Here is a 17,144-nt window from a genome sequence, read left to right on the forward strand (position 1 = left end):
TCTGAAAATTCCAATGACTTATGTTCAAAAGAACATTAAAAGTATAAATCTTGATTCTTTGTTTCTAAGGTTTCTTTGTTTCATTTTGTTTCTAAGGATTGCATTTAGGATCTGATCTTCTAATGCAAATATAAATTATCTTTTTAGTAGCTCTGTGTAGGTAACAATATTCAAAGAATTTCAATGTAAAATTTTGTTTTCATTCAAGATTCAGCTGCTGAGATTAAAGAAAAAAATGTATTAAATGAAATGAAAGAATATTAAAATAATCTGTTGCACCAGCTTGGGGTACAGCCCATTAACCTAAAGAGCCCTAAGTGTCTTAGGCAAGCTTGCATACCATCTTGTGGTGACCAGAGTGTAAACCGTTTTGCAAGTGGGGCCGGGAGAGACCAGAGGCAAGGGCTGTACACCTCAGGTTTCATGGCAGGTCAGGGTCAGGATCAAGGAGAAGGAGCCCAGCTTATTTTATGGGTACATCTTACACGAGTTTGTGAAATGACCCTCTACCTTCAGTAGCATCTGAAGCCTGCTGAAAGGAGATGATCTTAAAGTGATCTCAGTTGCTGTATTTGTCCAGGGTTTCCCATTAGTTGAAGGCCTGCTTGAAAATTGGAGGGGAACAGGAAGCTCTCATGTTAATTTTACATGGCAGAACAGCTAATACAAGTCATTGTCAGTGGACTGCATCACGATAACCTCACTGACGGGATGTAGAGTCTATTCAGCCTGTGGTTTTGACTCTGCAAACAGGCTTATATGTGCCAAGTATATTTATTTATACATGAACTTTGAAGGGTAGGATGGTGTCACGTTTACTGACTTCAGTTTGTCTGCCTAAAAAAAATTACCCTGTGTTGTTCATGGACAGCTATTATTTGTCCTGGAATCATGCTTTACCCCTGTTTGCTACTAAGCATAGACACTGAGGGATATAGTGAGGGAGAATCTTCTAGTTCCCTAAGTAGAGACTCCAGATACCTCAATGCTTATGGAAGTTCAGCCACACTGTTACCTTAGAGACAGATTCCTTTGGGCCAGGGATGAGGTAAATGTGAATAAAATGCTGGGAAGGTTCTCCCGCTTTTTTATGTCACTTAATAAATCATACTAGTTTCCATTGCTGTCAGCCTGTCACTTTTTCAGTCACTTAATAATAATACAAAAATATGAGATCACCAAGCTCATTAATATTTTATGTCTTGCTGGTTTTTTGAATGGTATGTTTAGAGTACCATTGGTTGAAATATGTTGACCAGTGATGGCATATTGCAAACATTGCATTACATTAAAAAATAAATAAGCTGTTTTAATAGCCAGAGAAACTGGCAATGTGATAAAACTTTCTTTCTTGTTTATCTTACGTCATTAATGGTACTTTTATGTTGTTTTTTTTTAGCTCCACACGCTGGCGTCAGTCCAGCTGAATATTACCATCAGATGGCTCTGTTGGCAGGCCAGCGCAGCCCGTATGCAGACATCATTCCTTCAGCTGCCACTGCAGGAGCCGGGGCTCTTCACATGGAGTATCTTCATGCCATGGATAGTGAGTGAGATTTTCTAGCAATATAGATGGTCCTGCAAAGGGAATCGTGTGGGTTGTTCGTGGTCTGACCCAAAAGGCCTCCGTGCTGATAGAGAAGTGGGAGTCGACGTGAGCCTCCTCATGAGCCTGGAGGGCCAGAGAATTGATTGCCAAATGCACAAGGGTTATGTCAAGCCTAGAAGTAAACTTCGAAGGAAAGTAGGGAGAGGAGCATGACTGCTCCTGAAAACAGGTTATAAATTTTATTTCTAGCAGGGCTTGAGTGCTTTTGAAGATGTCCTTTTCTATTTGCAATCAGTAACTCACTTTCATAGTTAAGCTGAGTATTTCCCTGATGAGCTCTATGTTAACAGAAAGTTTGCATCTGTTTTCCTGTGAGGAGAGCATGTCCTCCACCTTTCAGAGAGTGCTAGCTGCACTTAGAAGTTGTGTATCTTGGATCAGTAGACCAGCGACCACTTGTAAAGTGAAGCAGTTTGCTGAACTCTCAAGGATCCCAACATAGTTTTCCATAATATTTCCATAATATTAAGAGCCTTCTTTATCCACTCAGCGTCTTTCAGTCTTCCAATCTGTCTCTGTTTTTCTGTTGAGGGAGGAAAAGAGAGGACCCCATTGCAAACTGCTTGCTACTGTTTGTTTTGATCAACAAGAAGGGATTATGCAGAGCATTCCCTTCAAGTCATAGAAGCTTACATGCTTTTCAGGATGCACTCTCTTTCTTCCGATGAGGGCAGTAAAAAATGGTGGCAAGAAAAGGTGGTGATGTTAACTTCTGTTTGGCTGTACAGACCAATACAATAGTGTTAGACAGCCTTGTTTTCCTGTAGAATTTTAAACTTCTTGTGTACGTGCAATTTCTTTTTTCAGCTGTTGGCTGCACACCATAGTGGGTGATCTCAAGGAGTGCGGGTGTTGGGAGGTTTACCTCTGGAACACATGGAAATATAGCTAGCCCGGCAGAACACCTGCCTTGGAGTGTGAAGTATTTGACCGACCAATAATTTTTATAGGAATCAGGCAAGATAGGTAGTTGTGAAACTGCGCAGGAAAGCTTTTTTTCATTCTGTTTCCTTGCTAATTAAGGATTTTTAAAATTCATTTTCCGTTATTAGTCTCACTGCACTGGTAGCACGCATAAAGAATTTACAGTAACATACTTTGGGCACACTGCAGAAACACAATAAACTCACAGAAGTAATCTGGACTTAAACCAGAAATTAATGTGCGGACTTCAGTACTTGAAAGCTTAAGAATATTATACTTCTGATTGGGATTTTGAGAGGAATAGGGAGAGATGAGACACACTGCTAAAGCACTGAATGCCTATTAATAATACCTTGCAGAACGGAAAAACTGTTATGTGTGGTTTAGGTAATGTAAATTTTCTGCTGTGTTCTGACTGCAAGGACAAATGCCTTGCATGAATGGGCATGGCTTCCTTGAAAAGGATCATAGAATGCTAGAATAGTTTGGGTTGGAAGGGAACTTTAAAGGTCATCTAGTCAAACTTCACTTGCAATGAGCAGGGATATTGTAAATTTTCAAGGGGTTTGGTTCTTACTGTGTGAGACTACCTGAATGCATTTGAGTAGCAGTACCAAACCACATTCTTGGATGCATATTTGATCTAATGGGTTTATTCAGCCTTTGGAAAGGTAGATATATATGCCAGAAAACTTGAGAAAAACAGAAGATATTGCAGCACTCATACATAATGGCATTTGCAGAAGTATCTTCATGTCTTAGTAGAGAGTGTGTATACTGTAATCTACACAGAATTACATCTTTTGTGCATCCCTAGAATGTTATCACTGCTTACTTAACAGGAAATGTTTTGACCTTTGCCCATGATTTCAGCCCATACGTAAAACGTACCTAAACACCGTCTTTGATAGGGATATTTGTGTTCACCAGCTCTAGCTAGGATAAGTTTGAAATGCACACTTTAATTTGTTTTGTGTTTGTTTTTAAAAATTTACATCACACATTTGAGATTAATTATACCAGCAACTTTTCAATTAGGCATTTTTTCAGAGTTAGAGACAAAATTTGCACTATTATGCAAATGGGTTATTTTTAAATAGTAAATAGAGAATTAAAATAACAGTGAATCCTAGTAAGGTCACTCAGCTCACCTTCTGTATTTGATGAGAATGTGTTTAGTCAGGCAGTAGCTGCTTTTATCTAAATAGAGTATGAAGTTACCCTTTTACTTTGTAAAAACTAATTAAAACTATCTTAACTTGCATGAGTATACAGTAAATTAATTGTCATTAAGTAGAAATCTGAATGTCCTATCATTCATCATGCTAAAGAAAACCCTTTTCTTCTTTGTCAGATTTTTAGATTAGAAACAAGAACAAAACAATTAGCAGGAAGCCGATATTAAGATTTTAAAAAAAATCCCCAATAAGAATGCCCATGTATGCATTTAATAACAAAGTACAGCAATCAATGTGAAGCAATGCCATTTGTCTGGATCCTTCTTAAAGATTTGTATGGTGATCTTAAAAGTCGTCTTTTGCCTTTGCCCAGTCTTGTCAAAGGAAGCAGAAGACACGTGAGTAGTTTCCCTCATTATCTGCTATCAAACTCTGAGCTATCAACTCTGAAAGTTGACTCAACTGACTGAAAGGTTGCTGCTCATTTATCCCACACAACAACCAAACAGATACAAGCAAGACATTGTTCTTCTTTTGTGAAGCAAGTCTGTCTCCTAATTGTGTGCTTATGCAGCATCTAGCACAGAAATTTAGAATCTCTGTCCCCTCCTGTAGCGCAGATAATAATTCCAACACCAGCATGCACTGAGTTCCAAAGTGTATGGCATACAGTATGTGCAGTTTGGGGTCTTCTCTTTTGCTCTGTGGTGCTGAAAAACTGATTTCAGATGGGGATTATGAGAATGGGAGAATTGCTAATCAGAGGTTAAATCTTATCCTAATAGCTGAACATTGCTGTCCATGAGCTGTCTAATACATTGCACAAGAATAAAGCCAAGATTATGTGGGCTTAATTATAATTCTTCTTCATCCTGTCCTGAGTGGCATGAAAACTGGACCCAAATTTTGTCTGCTGCTATAAAGTTTTTCTACAGTTTTGGTGGCCAGAGACGCTGAGCAAGCCTTGCTATCTTCTTGCTTGTTCTAAAAAAGTCAGATTTGTTACCTTTACGTGTAGAATCAAAATAGGAGTGGAGTACGTGTGGAAGTTCTTGACAGCACCACAGTAGCAATAAGTGAAATTGTTTGTTGCGGCTGTAAAGACATTGAATGCCCAAACTGTCTTTAAACACTATAACAGTTTTAAAAATCACTGTGTTTTGGGTTGATAGGTGCATTTTTCACTTGGGGAGTATGTTCTACTCTCTTGAAATGAGACTCAGTGGAACACAAATATGTCTCCTGAGGTTTCAAGATTCCAAATTACTAATATCCTCACTCTTATTAACTTTTGTCTGTCCTCACTCAGAACAGGAGATTTCTCCTTTTCGAAGGTATTTGGTATTGACCTACTTCTTTTGGCATTAGAGGCTCTGGTAGTAACCTGGCTGACCTAAAGTATTTGGGCAGCTGTGGTGCATTGGCCTTGGCTGGATTCTAGATTACCACCAAACTGTTCTATCATTCTCTCTTCTCAGCTGGATGTAGGAGAGAAAAATAGATGGAAAATCACACATGGGTTGAGATAAGGCAGTTTACTCAGGCAGAAGTAAAAGATTGCATGTGCAGAAGGAAAGAGAAGACAAATTTTTTTGTTCTCTACTTCCCACCAGCAAGCAATGTCCATCCACTTCTGGGGAAGCAGGGCTGCAGTACGCAGAGGGGTTTCTCCAGAAGGCGAACATTGTAAATAATGAATGCTCCCTCATCCCCTCCTTTTCTTAGCATTTATGTCTGAGTTGACATCATATGGTGTGGAATATCCCTTTGGTCAGTTTGGGTCAGCTGGCCTGCTTGTGTCCCCTCCCAGGATCTTGCCCATTTCCAGCCTGCTGATGGGGGGGAATGTTGGAGGACAGTGCTGTGCCAGCACTGCTCAGCAGCAGCTGAAACTCCTTTCCAGCTACCAGTGCAAAGCACAGTACTGTGGGGGCTGCAGTGAGAAAAAATGAGTGCTATCTCAGCCACACCCAAACACCAACCCAAAAAGTTAAGCCAGAGTGAGAAGCTTTGGATTGGGTTTGGTTTCTGTTTGTCAAGCACAGTTGGAGAATGAAGGCGAGGTATCAAAGCCATTCCTTCTTCTCTCGTACTGATGACAGATTTATGATTTTGAAAACTAAGACAAAATTTATGATAAACTTTCATAAAGTGAAAACAAAGTTTTTATACATCTGTAAACAGAAGGCAGAAGGAAAAGAAAGAAAAAATGTTTGACTTTAAACCCACTTCCCCAAATGTCCCATGTTCCCAGCTTTCAATAAAAACTAGTGCCTGAGACATTTTCAAAGAAGTTTGATTTAAAGGAAGAGAATAAAAAAGGTTTGATGAAGTTTGATTTAAAAGGATGAAATAAATGATACATGTCTGAAGATTGCCTTATAAATGATTAAGCGATGCTAAAAACTTCAACTCGGAAATCAAATTCATGGGCAAATTTGCTGGATGGCATATTCCATTTCTGAAATTTATGATGGAGATAGATATCTGTTATTTTAGAATTGATCTCCACCTCAAAATAAGATCTTTTCTTCTGACACCTGCTGGATTTTTTGTTGGCACACTCAAGTCTTTACTGTCTACTACTGACTTTTTATTTCTATAACATCTACTCCAAAAGCGTGACATTTCTAAGCAAATCTTCACTGTCAGCTTCCATTTGAATGCTTTGCCAAAGCTGATTTTTTTTATCAGCACTTCCACAGAGGTAAATGGATTTTTAGTGAATCAGTGCTCCTTCATTTTCTGATTTTAAAGCATTATTGAGTAGGGAATGTAATACTTTGGTGGGAGAGCACTGTGAGCAGATGAATATCTCAAATGGATAAATAAATATTGAAGTGTTTGTTTTTAAAATAAATGCTGGGCAAGGCTGGAAAGTTGGGGTTAGTATTCAGAGGCACTGACAAATTGTGACATATTCGTTTTCATGGCAGCATATGAACTAAAACCATGTTATGCGAAATGAATGGTTAAGTAAATGTCCTGTAACAAGTGGCCAGCTCATGCTTAAGACTTTTTAGGCATGTGAGACCTAATTAAACCATGAAGATATGGTGAAACAGTAATTCCATTCCATTGTATTTTCAGTTTTGAAAGTCGTGGCCCCCCTTGAATTGAATCCCCGTCTCCTGTGGTTAGACTCTGTAGAGGTCTTGCCTGGCTGAAGCAGAAATGTTCACGTTTTTCCGGATACTGCAAAATCTCCCTTAGTTGGAGGGCATTGCTGAATTCCCAGACCTAGATGGGGCCTGAAACAGGCGCAGTTTCCTCCTGTCCTGGAGGAACAAAGCAAGCCAGAGACGATTGTGTGTGTGGCTCAAGCCCTGATGCTGCCCCCAGAACTGTAAGAAGTGTCTTTCTCCATCCCTGGCCACAGATCTCTTGCATCCAGAGTGGACACAGGGATGCCCTGGCAGCAGCTGATAGGCTGTAGCAGGTATAGCAGGCAGTGGGCAGACTTGCAAGAGCCATAGCATGACTTAAGCAAGGTGTAAAGGAGACAGGTTTGGTCCAGAAAGGGCAAGGAGAGGAGGAGGAGGGAAGTCTTTGCAGTTTTTGAGAATGTGCAGGGCACTGCAGGGAGTATAATGTCTGTACTTAGCTATGCCCTTGTAAAACCATGATAAAGCACTTGAATTGTATCTTCATCTGGGGTAAATTACATTACAAGCACTAACTTCAGAGGCATTGTTTTAATTCATTCCAGCTGAACAGTCAGCAGAGAAGAGTTGTGGAGGAAAGATTCAAGTGCAAATTAGTACTATTTTTGTTTTACCATGACACATATGTTCTTTTTCCTTGTTAGATACATTGCAGTTTCTTAAAGCTGTTGATCATTGTTGTTTCTTATTTTAACACAAGAAAAAGATCTCTGCCTTTGAAAGACATGAAGCACAGCACTAATAAAATACCAGACATGGTACAATAAAAAGCTCCCAAAACGGAGATAAAACAGATTACATAAAATAGCATGTAGTAGGTTTTACAAATAAATAAATGGCTATACCTAAATTTTAGATGATGGATCAAGAACTTGAATATTCATTGAACGATTGGAGCTGTATGGACTAAGGTTCATTCTGGAGACAGAGCAGGAAGGAACAAAACTCCGTGTTACCCAGATGCCAAAGGGGAGAAGGATTAAAAATGGAGATCTGATGTCACAGTCACAACGGCAATAAAATGACAGCCCTTGATACCGTCCTAAAATCTTGGCTAGCACGCACAGAAAGAAGGGAAATCCACTCAGGTATATAAGAAAGCATACTAATAGATTCTAATCTAGCTCTGATCTTGAGATGAGTTTAATTAGAGTCATTTGGGCTCTTCTCATTATTGTTACCCATGTAAACTTAAATACCCACCAAAAAATGATCCTAGACACAAAGATGTTAGGAAAGGCCGACCTATACTGGATGCTTGTGGCCAACTGTGAATTATTAGCAAGTTACAGAGAATATCAGACACTCTGGGAGAAGTAGCTGTAAAGCAGGCATCAAACCCAAGACCTTCATGACCCTGGCTGTCAGGATCATTAGGATTCAGTCCTTTACTACAGGTTAAAGGGATTAAAAAGGTAGAAGCAGAAGTACTGTTAAAGAAAATTGTTCAGTACACAGTGGGGAAGGTAATTCTCTCCTTGCTCTCAACCAAGATAGAAAATAATTAAATAAAGGGAATAAATTTAAGGTGATGTATCTTCTGTCAGGACTGCAGAGTTTGGGATGACATGGTAAAATAGATCAGAAGAGGTAGAGATTTTGAGAACAGGACATAAAATTTAGAAGTGTAATATGTATTTATTTAAGTGCTACCTGTATGTTTGCCTTCACTTTGCTGCTTTGAAAAGTCTAATCTCCAGTTTTAAAGAAATTTAGCAGTTGTAGGCCCCTATACACTCCAGCAAAAGAATATCATGGGATTTTGGACAAATTCAAATAAAGCCTACTAAAATGTTTCTCATTTTAGTGCTCTGAATGTCAGTCTGAATTCTGTTGACAGAGCTGGCCCTTTTAGTGTTTGTTTCAGTCCTGATTTTTTGTTTTGCATCAAATGTCCCCCTGGCAGAATTACGGTCAACAAAGATGCTCTTCATTTCAAAGCTGCATCTTCATTGTACTGCATATTGTATTTGATGTGTAGGTTTGGCTGTACGTATGAAAGTGTTGTGGGTTTGAGCTTGCTGGTATCCCACATCTGAACCACTGTCTCATTGCTCATGGTTGAATTAATGATGTGAATGTCTAAGAAGCCATCAGATTCATAAATCACCAGAAATGAGAGGGATAACTCATAAAAGTCTTTTCCTTTTGTTTAGCCATTTATCATTTTGCTTGCACATTAATAAACAGAGCTCCCCTGAGGTAAGCCATAGGAAGAAAGATTTTTCTTCCTAATTTTCCTCAATCGTAGCTAGTAGATCACAAATGAAGAGAGCGAATTTGTCACAGTGTGCTGGTGTCTCCCTCTACCCATCACTGATAACAAAGAAGTCCAATGAGGTACCCTGGTGGATAATTCTTTGTGTTTACATAACAGGCGCCAGGTTTCCGAGTCCGAGGTTGTCAGCTAGGCCAAGCCGAAAGCGCACGTTGTCCATATCCCCCCTGTCTGATCACAGCTTTGACCTTCAGACCATGATACGGACATCTCCAAATTCTTTGGTCACAATTCTCAATAATTCTCGTAGCAGTTCATCAGCCAGTGGTTCTTATGGCCACTTATCTGCAAGTGCAATAAGGTAAGAATTGTATTTTCTACCTGAATTGTATATTCTCATTTATGTGTGTCACACACACAAACGTGAATGCATGCTCAGATCTTTAAGTAACCTGTGGGGTTTCTTTGTGCGTATGCACATTTTGCAGTGTCTATAATGTATGTTCATCGGAGCTTAATTTGAAGTGTAAAGTATTTTTTTCTTGCTCTGAAAGGTAACCACAAGGAACTTTTTGCCTGTTAATATCCACTGCAGGTAGTATTTTGTCCTACCAGCAGGAACAATGTGTGTTTGTGTGTCCAGGAAACGGTTTTCAGAGAACAAACTCTAGGATAGGTTTGTGGCTTCAGTCACTTGGGTTCTTCTCACCATAGATATGATGAACAGTGGAATGTTCCTACATAACAATCATCAGAAAGTAAAGAAGTGAAATATGGTACTATTCAATTCAAATATTTGGCTCTAACTTTCGGGTATTCATCTCAATTTTTTTTTTTTTTCATGTGTTGAAAGGTTTGACATTCTCTGGCTAATTTTTTTTTTTTTTTTTTTTTTTGGTGCAAAGGAAAAAGGAAATTGTGTCATCAGAAATGCTGTGATTTTCATTTGGCTGCTTCACTTGTGTATGCAAGGAAACAGAAATGGTTTTTCTGGAGGCAGAAGAGCAGAGTAGCAAATGAAGAGATGGACAGAAATTGTACAGAAAAGGAAGCAAATAGGGCACAAAGAGGAGGCTAAAGGAATAATGTAAAAAGAAAAGGGGAGTGGGTGGAAGAAAATCAAGAGGTGCAGCAGGAAAACTGGAGATGCAACTGCAGACATTTTTGTATTTGTGGCATGGCTATATGTGGCATGGCTAAAGAAAAGCTCCTTTGGTATTCTAAAAATATAATCTCCCACCTCTCCAAAGTGTAAGAAAATGTTAAGCTTGCATTTATAACCCTCAAAGAATACTCCTGGGCCCTAGTTTAACATCAGCTTGCACCTTCAATTTGCAGTGAGGCAAAGGAGCAGATCCTTACAGCAGTTTCTTGAGATGGGGCACCCATTTTAGACAAGGCTCAAAACCACTACCAAGGTCATGGGTTTTACCCCCCATATGGGCCATTCACATACAAAGTCAGATTTGATGAGCCTCGTGGGTCCCATCCAACTCAGAATATTTTGTGAAATCTGTGAATTGCCTCTGTGGCAAAAATGACACATTTACAGCTTTGAGAACAGGCTGTGGGGGTTTTCACTCCTGGAGAAGATGGGCATGCAACTGGTGTGTTAGAAACCATGAGCCTGACAAACTCAAGAGTGACAGCACTATAAATACTCGTATTAGTGTAACTGCTGTGTTTTCCTTTTTAAGCACTTATAAATAGTCATGCTTCGTAGTTCTGATGTACTTGAGTAGCTGTGTAGTATTTCACAGGTACAGTGTCATAGCTCTTCCATACAACTTCACAGTCAATGGCACCATGGTCCCAATTATGAAGCTCCTTAATGAGAAATGTGATTTATGTCAATGGCTAACAGCAATTTGACCACATCTGTCAAATACATGTAACTGTGTGGAGATGTGCTGTCTGCACTGTCATTAAGATGGGTTGGCACTTAATAACTAAACTCCTTTCCCATAGCTCGTAACTTTGGTAAAGCAAATAGTGCATGAAAGTTGGCATAGTCTGTACAGTTGAGTAATTCTTCTCTCGTTTTACTCTTCCAAAGCAAAGCTGGAGTCAGATGAATAGCTTTGTTGAAGACAGTTGTGGAACTCGAGGGAGTTGTGGGGCAAAGATTGAATACGGATGCTAGGGAGTCCTCAAAGTGAGTCTTTTGAACTGGTGTCACTGAAGAAAGCAGTGCTTGTGTGACTGAACCTGTGGTTGACCAAAGCTTTCAGCCCTTCCTGGTCATACTTCCCAGGAATGCATAATACAAAATTTCACATGATTTTGAACTAAGGTGTTTTGTTTGTTTGTTTTGTTGGGTTTTTATTTTGTTTTGTTGTTTGTGGGTTTTGTTTTTTTTTTTCATTTTGATAAGAATATATCTATTCAGCATGCTGTCTTGGTTTGGGAAGACATGTATCTGCCAGGGAAAGCTGGAGCTTCCCTTGGAATGGAGAATGTAAACCACCACCACCACCCTTTTTCCCAATTATAATTTTTTCAGTTAAAAGCTTTTAGGCAAAAGATTTTGGAAAAAGAAATAGCAGTTCTTTACTAATATATAACAAAGCAAACAAACAAACAAACAAAAACAACTACAGCATTGATAACAAAAACAGTACCAAGAACTTTGAGGACTTTGTTTCACAAAAACCCAGGGCAGTTTGGTCTCGGTGCCTTTGTAGGATCCTCAGAGCACCAAGCTGGGAACATTGGAAAAAGAGTCTCGGTAGCTGTGGAGTGGCAGGATGTCCCAGCAGAGCAGGGGCAGGGTCCCGGCAGGGCAGGGGGATGCAGGGTCACGCTGTAGCAAGAGGAGCAGCGCTGATGGAACCATGACTGCAGGGCAGGGCTGGCCCAGCTCTCACAGGGCGACAGAGAAGCTCAGAATTCCAGGGTGAGCAGATGATGGCAGATTTCCCAAGACTGGACCACAGTGAAATCCTCCAGCAGGAGCACCAACCCAGCCGTGCTTTCTCCCTAAACGCCAAAAACCAGAGAGAGAGACTACCTGAAGCTCTGCCCTTTACCTGCCTCAAACCCCCACCCCCCTCCGACCTTCCCACCCCTTTGCTTTGTTAAATAGTCTTAAGTACAACATTTAGTCTACTTGGTAACTTATGGGGAAAAAATTCTTTAGAGTAAAAAGGAACAAAACCTAACCCCCAACACATGCAAGGTGGGAAATTTACACCTCCATTCTTCTCAGTTGAAAGGAAGGAAAGAAAGAGCTCTTCTTCCTGCTTTGCAGTTCACCTCTGTTGGTTCCCTTTAACTTCTCCTATGTGAACCTGTCCCTATAAACCAAAATAAACAGTGATGTAAGGGATTAAACCCAAACCACATTTCATTGCCTTAATAAATTCCAAGACTAAATGCCAACAGGACTGTCAGTAAAACCGAATTTGTTATTCACTCATTTGCAAATAATGCATTCAGCACAAGAACTGTTGTATTGGATAAAACTGTAGGGTCATCCCACTTAATATCCTGTCAGCAACTGTGATCAAAATCTAAAAAAACTATTTCCTAGTGTAAAATCCCAGCTTCTGGAAACTTGCAGGTTAACATCACTGGAGTTGCTGCAAGAAAATGGTACAATTCAGCAAGCCACTAGATGGAATTGCAAGACAGGAAGGATTTCTGCTTTTGGTAGTATCAGTAACATTAACTATACTGAACATTACACGTCCTTCTACTTCTTGATATTATTTCTTATCTTTTTTAACTTAGTCCAAATAGTTCACACTTGGCAGCATTTTTCATGGTAAATATCTACCTAATGCTGAATATTAAAAAAAAAAAAAACAGCAAGGTAATTAATTTATCCAAATGAATTTAGGGAAGAAGAGCTTTTCCTGGACAAGCTAAAAGAACTATTGCTTACCTTTTTACTGGGAAGCTGAACTTAGCCAGGAAGGTTGCCTAGATGATGTAGATGTGATCTTTGCTATTCTTGAGAAATTGTCCTATTCGGTCAAGTGATAAGCCCTTAAGAGGTTTCTGTTAGCATGTGTTAAATAAACTAAGCGCTCAGCATGTTCCAGTCTAGGGCCCACAGAGAGGAAGGAGGACCTTTCCCTGCAGCTGCAGCTCTGGTACCTCCTTGGGAAGCCTGTGGAGGCTCAGCTGTCTGTCCAGCCATAGCAGTTTGGTGAAACAGAAAGCAGTCTTCAGAGGAGGCAGGAGGCAGCCCACAAACTGTACAGGCTAAGCAAGTTGGCACGAAATGCCTTTCTCTAACTCAACATTGACTTGTAGAAGAAGAGAGAAAAGGCTGCAAAATAAAGCACGCAGAAGGCGGTCATTCAGAGAATGAAGGTACTGCCCCCTTGTGATTGTGCTCTGATACCATGTTTAACTTCAGGGTTTCACAGCGTTTGTAGGGCCCCTGTCTTCTTCAATGCACAGCCTGTACATACTGAACATCCTCTCTGGATCAGTGAGAGCCACAGGATGCTGCCTCACCTGTTCCAGGCAGCCTGAAAGAGGAGGGAGCCTTGTACCTGGTTGTTTGCTGCCTGGAAAGCAGGCTGTGCTCTGGAAACACAATTCCAGACTGATGCTGAGCAAACAGAATTAGTCAGAAGTGACCACCAGGCTCAGTTTGTCTTCTGGAGTCCTAGCCTACCACTCTTAATTCTGCAGGAGTCAGATTGCTCACAGCCATGACTTGAAGATGCTGACAGCTGTTTTGAACATTTTGTGTGCTGTGTTGTGTTAACTAGCACAGATCTTCTTGCCTGAAATTGGGCAACTCCAATGAGTGACACTTTTTGCCTCCCATCTTTCCTTGATGCATGTTCCTGTGCAAAATGAATCCTTCCCCTTCACCTCAGAGGGAGGTTGAAAACATTAATGTTTTGTGAAGCAATTAGATTATACAGTGATGAGCACAGTGGAGAGGCTCAGGGGGTGTCAGTAATTATTTATTCACTGATGGTTTCACAAGGGAAGAAAGGCCTATGAGCATTACTCTGGGCACAGAGGAGAAAAAAGACCAGAGGGCCTCTTGCTGGAGGCTACTGCGCGTCTTTTGGACTGAATGACTTACAAATCATGCAGAGAGGAAAAGAGGTGTGCTGTCACATAACTAAAAGCTGATGAGTCAGCCCATGAAGATACGGGCAGGTTTACTTCTGGTATGTTTAATTTTGTGGGTTCAATGCTCTTGTAGATCCATTTCTGTAAAGGTACGACTTGTGTTAAGAAAGTGTCTCCAGGACCTCAGTGGTCTTTGCACTGATTAAAAAAGAGGCTGAAAAATTATATCCTCTGCTTCATACAGTTTTTCAGCATCAGATCCTCTACATGAGCACTGTAGGATGCTGAGGATGAAATCAGGTGAAAAGAGCCACGTTTTGGTCTCTGTTTATACAAAGCCAAACATAGAAGGGCTCTGGTATTTGACATGGATACTCCTGCAGTTTGAATAATAAATACTAGTAGTTTAGCACAATCCAGAGAGAGCTGGGCTTGGCGGGTGCTTTGCCATTGTCAGCTGGCAGTGTAGTGCTGTATCCTGACTACTAGCTGAGTACTTGAAAAGGAGATGACACTCCTGCTGACAGCTAATAGTGGATTTCCTTTAGCACACCAGGTAGAGCTGCTACTTTGTGCATTTGAAAACACCTGGTTTAGGTCTCAGCTGGGAGAGATTATGCAGAAAGGAGATGTGTGGAATAGCATCAAATGAGGATAATCCTTCATTTGACATTTACTCATTTGGTTACCTGCCTCAGTCCTGCAGTGTAGCACCCCTGCTATTAATCCTTTGTCAAGATGTACTTAATGTTATATCTGCTACCTGTGACAATTATTAGACTTTGTACTTCAGTAGGGCTTCTTTTTGAGAGACAGCATGGTTTAGAGTGAGTATAGAGGGGGTAATCACTTCCCATGATATTAAGAGTACTGATTCAAAACCTTTACAAAAGATTAACTGGTCTTTAATAAACACAAGAGGCTGGGACTTCATGTTCCATAAGATTGGAAATTTAGAACCTCTAGTCTCTTGAAATTTAGTCTCTTGTCAATGCTGTGATACCAAAATCACAAAGTCAGTTTTCAGAAAATGATCCAAATTGCTGTCACATCTAAGGTGTTTAAGTCAGTAGTTCCACCTACTACAAGAGACTTTCTTTGGGTCTCAGCAGATACAGCTGTGAATATAACTTAGCCATCTAATAATAATGTGAAAATTCAGTTTTATGTGAGCACAAGAGCCCTTTGGGATCTCCTGGAAGGTTTGAAAGAAACTGAGAAAACACAATAGCACTTTCTTTTTTCCCCATGCGCTGCCTTTCTTCTCTGATAGTATCAGAACAATTAACATAGTGTGGTTAATTACAGCCAGACCCTGGCTGCTCTGGTTCCTGTCACTTTACTCTGGGTTGATCTGAAGCATCAGGGAATGGTGGAAAGGATACTTTGTCAAAGAACACTAGAAAGGGGTGGCCAGGTTTGCAGGGTGAGCTTAGACAGCAATGGAGTAACATCAGTGAGGAGGACTTGTGTTTCTGGAAGCAGATATTGGATTCTCAGTTATTTCCTCATCTCATATAAACTTGTATAGAATGCTTGTTGTATAACGAGTCAGTCCACTGTATCTAGAGATGAGTGACTAGGTAATAGTTTCTCCAGTTTTCCTTTGCAAACATAAAGAGAAAATCAAGAGAGATATAAAAATAAGAGTTAAGATATCCAAATGAAGTATAAAGTTATCAATAGAAAAAAGGGGAAGTATCTTTAGCAGAGAGCCCAACAGTCTAATTATATACTCTGTTAAAATAAAAAGGAATGAGTATCCTTTTATCAGGTTTAAATTATCCAGTTTTTGAATTTAACAGAAGGTCTCATAGTTGCAAGACAGGAAGCCCTCATGTTCTCAATCCTCTTTCTTTATTCAATATTTTATATATTCTTATTATGCCTCCTCTTATTCATCTCCTTTCTGATGTTTTCAGTCTGCACTTTAGAGTTCTTGTATTGTCTTTTCTGCTAATACTGTCTGAAATTCTCCTTCTACTACATGCAGTAATATTGCAAGGAGGACCAGCAATTTAAATGCACCATGATTTTTTGTGGTTTTTTCCCCTGGCCAATTGCTTTAACATGTTTTTGCCATAGCTTCATGTTGATCAAATTTTCATTCTGCCATTGAATTCTGCATTGAGACAAGCAAGTGCTTCTTGTCATTTGCCTCAGTTAATTTAGGACCAGTGTAGGAGTAGCTCTGACTCCATTTTAGTATCGATATTCATCTTGCTATCAGTATTTCTCATTCATCTAGCATACTGGGCTTGAAAGATAACCACTTAGCTTTCACCATGCTGCTCATAATTTTGTCACATATGCAGATACAATTTTTTCATTTCTCAACTCCATGCCCAGATTGCTGACAGTTGCATTATGAAATGGAAGACCCTATCTGAGAATTTGTATCTAACCTGTACTTAAATCTAACTACTTTATTGATACCTTTGATTTGTGCTTTGCACTGTAAGTTCTAAGTTTGGATATTTCTGTAATTACAGCTCTGTAAAAGGACACAATCAAATGCTGGTTAATGAAATGAAAAAGGACATGTGTAGTGTAGCACAGGTAGAACAGAATACATTCACAACAATGTTTTGCAAGAAGCTCGTTATGATAGGATGTGTAGGATGGAGTTTGCTAATTATGTCAGCATTATAGGTGTTTTGTTGTTTTATTATCACTGTTACTGGGATCTGTGTAAGTTACATGCGGAGCTGACTTTGAAAGCCTTTTTTACATTAAAAGCTTTCTAATTAATTGCATGCAATATGTTGCAAATGAAGGCTTTGGTTCAGTTCAGACTGAGTCAAATTCAGCCCAAGTGTAACCCCACTGAAACAGGCCCTACTGTAACTAGATCTTCACATATGTGCAATATAGGACTTTATTCTCCATGATCTTGTACTGTGGTTAATCCAAAGAAGGGAATATAATACTCTGTCCCGCAATAATAGCTTCATTTCATACCTTCTTTCAAGAAGTGTGAATGACAGAGAAGTGCCACAAAGTGAATA

General features: G+C 39.8%; 1 protein-coding gene across 2 annotated transcripts in view; it reads left to right on the forward strand.

Annotated features, from left to right (window-relative positions):
* Nucleotides 1–17,144, forward strand: part of GLI3 (GLI family zinc finger 3) — a 189,262-nt gene that overhangs the window by 124,584 nt on the left and 47,534 nt on the right. For both annotated transcript variants that reach the window (XM_066322818.1, XM_066322825.1), the window contains exons 5-6: nt 1,400–1,546; nt 9,253–9,454. In XM_066322818.1, coding sequence (XP_066178915.1) covers nt 1,400–1,546; nt 9,253–9,454 — 349 coding nt within the window. The remainder of the gene's footprint in view (nt 1–1,399; nt 1,547–9,252; nt 9,455–17,144) is intronic.

This window comes from Sylvia atricapilla, chromosome 1, assembly GCF_009819655.1.
Source record: "Sylvia atricapilla isolate bSylAtr1 chromosome 1, bSylAtr1.pri, whole genome shotgun sequence".
In the NCBI taxonomy this organism is placed as follows: domain Eukaryota; kingdom Metazoa; phylum Chordata; class Aves; order Passeriformes; family Sylviidae; genus Sylvia; species Sylvia atricapilla.